Source organism: Poecilia mexicana, unplaced genomic scaffold (assembly GCF_051168715.1).
Source record: "Poecilia mexicana isolate PSO_F unplaced genomic scaffold, ASM5116871v1 scaffold_4, whole genome shotgun sequence".
Taxonomy (NCBI): domain Eukaryota; kingdom Metazoa; phylum Chordata; class Actinopteri; order Cyprinodontiformes; family Poeciliidae; genus Poecilia; species Poecilia mexicana.
The window spans coordinates 23,895,256-23,905,009 of NW_028263373.1; the positions used below are offsets into that span (position 1 = coordinate 23,895,256).

At 40.1% G+C, this 9,754-nt stretch overlaps 1 protein-coding gene across 1 annotated transcript in view; it reads left to right on the forward strand.

Annotated features, from left to right (window-relative positions):
- Window positions 1–6,476: 6,476 nt before the first annotated feature.
- nlgn1 (neuroligin 1) overlaps window positions 6,477–9,754 on the forward strand; it is a 295,070-nt gene continuing 291,792 nt past the window's right edge. The window contains exon 1 of the mRNA XM_088005107.1: window positions 6,477–7,029. Within this exon, the coding sequence (XP_087861233.1) occupies window positions 6,495–7,029 (535 nt within the window). The 5' untranslated portion in view covers window positions 6,477–6,494. The remainder of the gene's footprint in view (window positions 7,030–9,754) is intronic.

A 9,754-nucleotide genomic window follows, 5' to 3' on the forward strand; every position in this document is an offset into this window, starting at 1 on the left:
AATGAGTACTCCACAATTTCTAAGTAATAATAAAAACAAAGTGTTCCTGTTCTGGGAGATTTTTTCTGGATTCTAAGTTTGTTCTGGATTGCAATAGTAGGAGTCCCTCTGCATAATAATCTAAAAATTAATCTGAGAAGTATAATATTGATCTAAATAGTGAGTACTCTACAGTTTCTAAAAAATAAGCTAAAGAGTGACTAATCTAATTCCTTTGCTGGGTTAAAAGTGAGTACTCCACAGTTTTCTAAATAATAAATTAAAAAGAGGAAAGGACACATTAGGGCACATGGCAACATTTAGACAAAACAAAGGACAAAACAAAGTCATGAGTGAAGACGGTGACATCACAGGGCCATGAAACCACATTGCTCAGCCTCCTGGGAGAAGTCCGATAAGATGTTGTCATCAGGGCATGTCCTTGGGAGTGCTCAGCTCCACAGCTGACAGGAGGGGGTGAGGTGGGAAGGAGCTTTATGTTTACATATCTTCAAGGAGATTGAAAATATCCAGCACTTTCAAGGCAACACGGGAAAAGCCAATTCAGATACAGAATGTCTTAGATCGGGTAGATTATAAATTTTAATCTTCCCTAAAGTCTCTCCGATACATCTCAGTTCCCAGTAATCCAAATTAGTGGATTCATTCCACTAATTTGTGGGCATTCCACTGAACCAAAACTAGCAACTTCTCAGGTCCATTTCTTCTCAGCAAAACTCACATCCAACTTGCGTCTCTGTCCACACCAACAGTCTGAGTGTTCCCTAGTTGGGCCAAGTCCGTCACAAATTTGTAGATAAGCCAGGTTTCTGCAAATTCCAAACAGCAAAAATCCTATTATCATTAATAAATCCAGGGTGTATCCCACCGGGTGTGTCCCCCGCAGGACAAGGGGGCTCTCCTGTGCCCAGACTTCTCGTAGAGAAAATTTTATCAGTTGCATTGAGAGACTGGTTAACTAGATCCATAATTTGCAGATTTGGAGGATGTGCAAAGAAAGGCTCCAAAAATATAGAAAAAGACAGGACAAAAACAGAGCAAGCAGGGCAGACTAGGGCAGGAAGGGAGCAGAGGAAAAAAAGTGTCCGCCTTCATCGAGAGCAAGAGAGGAAACACAAGTGATTCTAGTTAGGTTATTTCTTTGGTTAGTCCTTCTAGTTGCTCTAACTCTGTGTTCTTTCATTGTTTCCCCTCATCTTTATCTTTTTCTACTTTACCATGTTTTCTTTTAGCTTAGTGTTAGAATTATTTTCAGTTCCCTTATGCTACTTCCCTCACTCTTTTGTGTTCCCCTCTATATCTATGTAGTTTCTCTGTGCCACTTTTGCCCTGCCCCTCAGCCTGGCTCCTTGATCACCACTCTCACCTGCAATCAATTAGCTCATCAACCCTGGTTTTATCTAGCTTTCTACCTCCCAGCATTTACAGGTGCTGGTCATAAAATTAGAATATTGTGATAAAGTTCATTATTTTCCATAATGGCATGATAAAAATTAAATTGTCATATATTTTAGATTCATTGCACACCAACTGAAATATTTCAGGTCTTTTATTGTTTTAATTTTGATGATTTTGGCAAACAGCTCATGAAAACCCAAAATCCCTGTCTCAAAAAATTAGAATATTATGAAAAGGTTCTCTGAACGAGCAATAAAAATAATCATCTGAATCAACAAAGTAACTCTAAACACCTGAAAAAGATTCCTGAGGCCTTTAAAAACTCCCAGCCTGGTTCATTACTCAAAACCGCAATCATGGGTCAGACTGCTGACCTGACTGCTGTCCAGAAGGCCATCACTGACATCCTCAAGCAAGAGGGTGAGAAACAGAAAGAAATTTCTGAACGAATCGGCTGTTTGCAGAGTGTTATATCAAGGCACCTCAGTGGGAAGTCAGTAGGAAGGAAAAAGTGTGGCAGAAAACGCTGCACAACGAGAAGAGGTGACCGGACCCTGAGGAAGATTGTGGAGAAGGGCCGATTCCAGACCTTGGGGGAAGCAGTGGACTGAGTCTGGAGTAGAAACATCCAGAGCCACTGTGCACAGGCGTGTGCAGGAAATGGGCTACAGGTGCCGCATTCCCCAGGTCAAAGGTCAAGCCACTTTTGAACCAGAAACGGCGGCAGAAGCGCCTGACCTGGGCTACAGAGAAGCAGCACTTTGGACCACTGTTGTTCAGTGGTCCAAAGTACTTTTTTCGGATGAAAGCAAACTTTGCATGTCATTCGGAAATCAAAGTGCCAGACTCTGGAGGAAGACTGGGGAGAAGGAAATGCCAAAATGCCAGAAGTCCAGTATCAAGTACCCACAGTCAGTGATGGTCTGGGTGCCATGTCAGCTGCTGGTGTTGGTCCACTGGGTTTTATCAAGGGCAGGATCAATGCAGCAGCTATCAGAAGATTTTGGAGCACTTCATGCTTCCATCTGCTGAAAAGTTTTATGGAGATGAAAATTTAATTTGGTCTGGAATCGGCCCTTCTCCACAATCTTCCTCAGGGTCCGGTCACCTCTTCTCATTGTGTAGCGTTTTCTGCCACACTTTTTCCTTCCTACTGACTTCCCACTGAGGTGCCTTGATATAACACTCTGCAAACAGCCGATTCGTTCAGAAATTTCTTTCCGTTTCTCACCCTCTTGCTTGAGGATGTCAGTGATGGCCTTCTGGACAGCAGTCAGGTCAGCAGTCTGACCCATGATTGCGGTTTTGAGTAATGAACCAGGCTGGGAGTTTTTAAAGGCCTCAGGAATCTTTTTCAGGTGTTTAGAGTTACTTTGTTGATTCAGATGATTATTTTTATTGCTCGTTCAGAGAACCTTTTCATAATATTCTAATTTTTTGAGACAGGGATTTTGGGTTTTCATGAGCTGTTTGCCAAAATCATCAAAATTAAAACAATAAAAGACCTGAAATATTTCAGTTGGTGTGCAATGAATCTAAAATATATGACAATTTAATTTTTATCATGACATTATGGAAAATAATGAACTTTATCACAATATTCTAATTTTATGACCAGCACCTGTAAGCTTCTCATTCTCTGCCATTACTTGTCAGATCCTCATCTCAGTCCTTTGTGTGTCCCTGTTTCTACCCCATGTCTCCTGACTGGAGGTTCTTTTGGTTTAATTTTTGTTGAATCCTTGGGTACCTTGGATCTTCTCTTTTTTGTGTTCAGCGTTTTTTTATTAAATCATCTAACTCAGTTGCTGCCTCCACCTCTATGCATTTGGTTCCACATTTCAACAACCAACATCATTCAAAGTCAGAACAGGAGCAGCTTGGATGCATTTTTAAACACAAGATCATGTATGGTGTTTTATTCACTAAGGAGAGATGTTGATTTCAAGCAAGTTTAAGAAGTGCTTTATATTGTTTTAGTTTATAGTATTCATGATCATTTGAAGGAAGTGAAAAGATAAACTGTCCCAAATGGGGCCATGCCAGATGAAATGCTGGATGCTTAGGAATTTCAAAAGTGCATAGAATATGTACATAATTCATGATCTTTGGTGTGCATCAGTTATTTATGTGGGAAAAGATGCTCAGAACACAAACACTGGTCTTCCTGTATCTCTGGAGGCACATGGTGGGTGTGCTCATTAACAAGATTCAGCTTTCTTCCAGTGGTGAAAGATTTTCATGTTGTCATGATCAAAACACTTTTATCTACACAAACAGGGGTTGAACTTCCTTTTTATGCTGCATGTGGTAGTTTGATCTTCATTTTCTTATTCACTTCTGTCTCATTATTATCCCACTGCTACTAACATTTAACCCATGAAGGAAATTGTTCCCTTTTCTTCTGCCATTCCCACCCAGCTCATCTGTTGGAATTTATTCTTTTGTAGGTGCAGCTTTTCTGGAAGCGGAAGTGATCTTTGTCCAGTTTTAAGGTTTTTATTCCTCTACAGCTGGTTTGGCTTCTAAACTGGGTGAAAATGAGAGCCAAAATGTTTTACATTAGGCATCTAAATCAGCCAGAAACACTTAAACACATCAAACGTAATTTTACTCATGTTGTCTGAGTCATTATACTGATCTGTTTTTCAGGTTCTTCATGGACTGCTAAAAGAAAAAGAAAAATATTTCTCTTTCTTTTGTTTTTGTGCCCATCAATTCAGTTTTAGATATTTGTATTAATCACAGTTAATTCTATTGAAAACACAGCATCTTTGTAAGCATCTTTGTAAGTATCTTTACTGCTAGCTTTATACCTCCATGTCAGTTCCTCTCCAGAAAGTAATAACACACTGGAAGCAGATTGCAACAACCAGCCTTAACATCAGTTGTCTTCACATGTTTTTTGTGTTTGATCATCACTAGCAGCTTTCTAGTCGATGTGAGTAAAGACTCAATTTTTCCAGAATTGATCCTTGTTTCCCTAACATCTGTTATACTGTCTACTGGGACCAACCCTGATTGATAGCAGTCCATCTTTTCTTATTAGGGCTTAGAGTCGAAAATGGTTTGTTGACTTTGTTCACTAACTTGCTTTCTGAGAACTGACCACAGGGATTCAGTGAGATTCTGGTCTGTAGGGTTTCATAGACATGGGTCCAAAATGTAGTTGTTTTGATCTCTGATCCATTTTATCATTTGTACCTTGTGACATGGTATTCTGTCATGCTAGAAAACTATGCTATAACCATATTTTCTTTTGATGGGGGCTACTTTTGAAGTATTTGATTTCACTTTGCATTCATGAAAATGTTCCTGGGAATAATTGAGAGTAAGACCACTCCTTTGGATAACATCAGGATTCTTATCTGTCCGTGATAGGGACCACTAATGAATGAGTTAGTTGCGTTAACACTACAGCACTAATCATAAACATTAGCTCTGCTAATTCCAAAGCACTATGCCAGCATGGTATTTAGTGAAAGCTAAGGCTAAAGCGCTAACTTAAATTCAAGTGATATCTTGAGAGACTATAACCCTCAAGCACCAATTCATTTTTATCATTATCATTTACATGCTCTATAATGATCTCTAAAAGTCTTGGAGAAGCACAAAACCAAGTAACATATGCACTGTTGCCAATTTAGTGACTTTTCAGTGATGGCCTAGCAACATTTCTTCAAAACAGCTACTAGCGACATTTTTCCATTCTATTAGACACTGGGAACAACACGTACAGCATCATACGAAATGCAGTTGCAATGAGCAGCAGCTGCTCCCAATAACTACTTTCCTTGCTGAGGAGTTGGCAATAGTGCACTCTTTCACAGTACCTTTTTACAGGAATGAAATAAAACATTGACAGTAGAGAACAAGATAGGAATAGAATATTTACAGTGGAAAGACCAACAAAACTTATGGGTTTCATAATCAAGAGAAACCTATTGATGGAGGAGAGAAGTTAGCTGATCCATTTATTCCATAGCAAAAAATCAGGACTAGTTTTTGCCATAAAGGAACAATTTTAAAATTATACACCTCATTGAAGTTATTTTATCTGCGTTTCGTCAAAACATATTTGTGTCACTACTGAGGCTTTTGGCCACGCCTGCAGGAGGACCTAAGCTGTTTCCAGAACAGCTTAGGTCCTCTGTCTCACCTGTTGTCTGGATATTGGTGGATGAACCTTTGAGTCCTTGTTTCCTGGGATAATTCTCTCTAGACATCCTGCTGATACTGGATGAGATCTCAATCCATGTCTAAGCAGATTTTGTGATGTAGAGAGGTGTGCATTCTGAAGTAACATCCACAGGTTTATAAGGACCAAGTGTTCCTAAGCGGAACAGTCATTAAAGCTGTCAATGGCTTAATGTTGTATTTGATTCATATAAAATTTAATTGCTGAACAAACTCTGCATAGAGATAGACCATTTCCACTGTGAAATTTAATCATGTGGCGATGTGCTATAAATAAAAAGCTCCTATTTATTTGATGGATGCCTGTGCATTTGTGTATAAGATAAAATTTAATGTTAATGGTTTATTATTTAATGTCCATTAAAAGGTATAAATAATAAGTGAAAATAAAGGGCACTGCACTGACAATGTGATTATCTTTCTTCATATGCTTGCTGACTGGTGCTTTTTTTCTCTCTCTCTTTTCCGTTGCAGATGACAGACCTCTCTACATAATCAACCCTTAAACCACGATCGCCTCCGCGCCGCTACTCCTGCGTCTACAACTCGAATGACAGACACTCTTCAGTGAATGGCGCCTCCACCCCCGAGAATTGATGTTTGAAAATGAGAGTGTTCATCTTTCCTTCAGAGGATGCTGACGGGACCTTTTTGTGGAATGTTTTCCATCTAGTGAGGAATATTTCTCAGGTGTGCAGGAAGAAAATGAAAGACTGCTATCGTTCCTCTGGATGGTTGGAGCTCACTGGGTTATAAAAAGGCTGTTATCAACTGCAACCGTCTTCTGCACAAGTCACCCTGGATTTTGTTTGTGTTTGCATCTGCATAGCATAAGTGGAAAAGCTTAACTGAACATATTTTCATTAAGGATAAAAAAACTAAGCTGAGAACTGGCAATCATGTCTCAGTGGAGGCACCACTCAGAAACTTGGAGTGCTTTCTTTCAGACTGCCAGGAACAGGGGCAGGAGGATGGGATGTGAACCAATTAGAAGTTCACTGGGCTTGGGCTTCTGGGTGTTTACACTAACATGGGTCGGAACGCTGCTTCTGCTGTGTCCGGTTGCCGTGTTGGCCGAGAAACTGGATGAGAATGACCCGGTGGTCACAACCGCCTACGGCAGACTGCGCGGCATCAAGAAGGAGCTCAACAATGAGATCCTGGGGCCCGTCATCCAGTTTCTGGGCGTCCCCTACGCCACCCCGCCCACTGGCGAGCGCCGTTTCCAGCCTCCGGAGCCGCCGGCATCATGGTCGGACATTCACAATGCCACGCACTTTGCCCCAGTGTGTCCTCAGAGCATTGTGGAGGGCCGCCTGCCAGACGTTATGTTGCCAGTTTGGTTCACCAACAGCATCGATGTGGTGTCCACTTACGTTCAGGACCAGAGCGAGGACTGTCTCTATCTCAACATCTACGTTCCCACTGAGGATGGTGAGTAGGCCTGCAGGCCCAGCAGTCAGGCCGGTTGTGGAAGGGAGAAATAAAGCCACAACCGTCGCTTAGAGAGCATCTGTGTTGTTGGGAAGTGTTTAGTGTGAGAGTGCATCTCTGTCTGATAGTAGACAAAAAGCATGACCTTGTGCATGTTTAATGTGCATGCCGGTGTTTATAAAACTTGAGAATGTGGAAGTGATATGTATAAGAGAAAGCAGTGTGCACATGTGTTGATGGAACTTTAATGTCCATTCAGAGCTTCTCCCATCCTGTCCTGTCTGACCTTCTCTACGTCCTCCTCTGATTCCTCTGTCCCATTTCTTGATCCTCTTTCTCCTTATTGCCTTCACTACACCCCCCATGTCTGTACCTCATCATAACGTATTGTGCTCTGCCACAAAGGCCACAGTTCATTAAACAAGACAGTCGTTGTCATGATCATCACTGATTGATTTTGCTGACTGAATGACTGGCTGGCTGACTGATAGACTGAATGCTGCTCTGATTGAGCCGGCGTGATTCATTCTTTCTCTCCTTTCCTTTGTTTTTCCTCTCCTTCCTCTCTAAGTCTCTTTCAGTCAATCAGCTCTGTGTGTTTGCGTGTGTGTGTGTGTGTGTGTGTGTGTGGGTGTGTGTGTGTGCGCATGCTGGCTCCTGTGTGCTTTGTGCGTCCAGGAGCTCCATGTTATTCTTTAGTTTTCTATTCATTTTACAGTCAAAAGAATATCCAAGGAATGTGCCAGGAAACCGGGCAAGAAAATATGTAAACAAGGAGGTATGTATGATCTAAATGTAACCTTCACTATGCCACAGAGGGAAGAAGGAAAACTGTGGGACTACGACGAAGAATTGTGCGGTATGGCACACTGCACAGGGTGCAGCTATAAGCCTGAGGTCTACAAATTATTCAGGGCATGACTTGGGGCGACCAGAGCGGGTCTTTGCATAAGTTGGAAAGTCAAGAAGTCAGAGTCAGTATTCTGACTGAATATATATTAAGGCTTATCAGAAAATATTGTTAAAGATTCAAAGAAACTACTTTATTCTGATTTGTCACGTCTGATGAGACGTATTACTGGGCGATAAATCAGTTTTATCAATTAATCAAATTTTTGGTTTTTGAAGATTTTAGTTTGGGAAAATCTGGATTTTGTCCAACAATTTGAGTTTCAAATTGAAACTCAAACTCCGCTTGAGTTTCAGAGTGATGCCAGCTCACCCAAGGCGGCCACTTTGTTTAACAGATGTGTTTCACATGTTCATTTATTTGGACTTTAAATTCAGGTTTACTCTATGATGGAGTATTGAGGTAAAACAAGGGCTTTTTTTTATTTTAATTACAAGTATAAAGTTGAAAATAAAGTCAATATAATACAGGAATTAAGTCATTATATCACCAAAAAAATAAAGTCAGAATATTCAGAGAATGAAATGGTAAAATTATGAGATGTCCAAAACACAAAAAAACTAAAAATTCACAAGAAATGTTGATCATCTGGAAGGTAACTTTGTTGTTGGTTTTACCTACTAGAAATATTTTATTTTCTAACACATCAGCATCTATTATTTATCAATAACAGGAATATTGAACCAATTGCACAAAGAAATAACCACACAAAACGAGCTGCTCATGCCAGGTCTATCAAGGGCTTTTTTTTTCTCATTACAACTTTTATTGTAATTTAAAGACATTTATATGGTAAAATTGAACCTTGATTTTGCCAATATTATTATTATGTTATTAATACATTTTCACAATATAACAACTGGCCCAAAAGCAACTTTTTCAAAATATTTTTTGTCATTTGTAATTTCTCGTTTAGAAAAGAAAGAGAGGAACAAAAAAAGAAAAATAGAAATAAAAATGGGAAATTGGGTCCTATATGAAAAAATATGAGATTTTATTTTGAAGCAGTGACGTCAGTAACGCGTTACAAAGTAACGTCGGACAACTTTTTTCAGTAACGAAAAAAGTTACGTTGCTATTTCAAATCCAGTAGTCAAACTACAGTTACTTATCGAAATCACTTTGCGTTACTGTGCGTTAATATTTTATTTTGTAATTTAATGTTATTTCCTCTATGCATCTTGGGGAGTGATCGCCGTTTTTATGCGACATTATCAGCAGCGACAGAAATGTAAACAATGGAGGAGAGAGATGCGGATTTCGTTGCTGGAAAAACAGGAACTATTTTCAGTTTCTGTCGCCAAGTCCGATTATTATAAGTGGCTTTGGGCTTGTTTTGTTTCTAAAGTCGCCTGCAAATTTAATGATTCGCGGGTTGCGCTTTTTGCGGCTCGTTTTTGAACGTGAAGTTACTCATTTGCGCTTGGAAATAAGCAGAGACAAATAATAAATCCCAGAGTTTGTCTGTCATCCAGGTCGTTTTAGTCAGACTCTCCCTGTCCATCTTTTCCCGGATGACTCATCCCGCTGTGTCTTTGATAATGTCAAGTTAATATATTACGTCTAATTACGTCGAGCTTCACGTTGTGCTCCAGAAAACTGCAAACATCAAGACTAATATGAACAGCGCAATAAAACAGCCCCGAATGAACGTGTCCGTAAAGTTGTGCAACTAAACACCATTATAATAATTAATATTAAGATAAGTGTCACAAATCTGTGCAGAAGGATATCTGAGTTGTGGAGCGGCAGCAGGAGCTCTGTGCGCTGTGCTCTGACAACAAATACAGGGCCGTAACGCAGAACCTGGAGGCT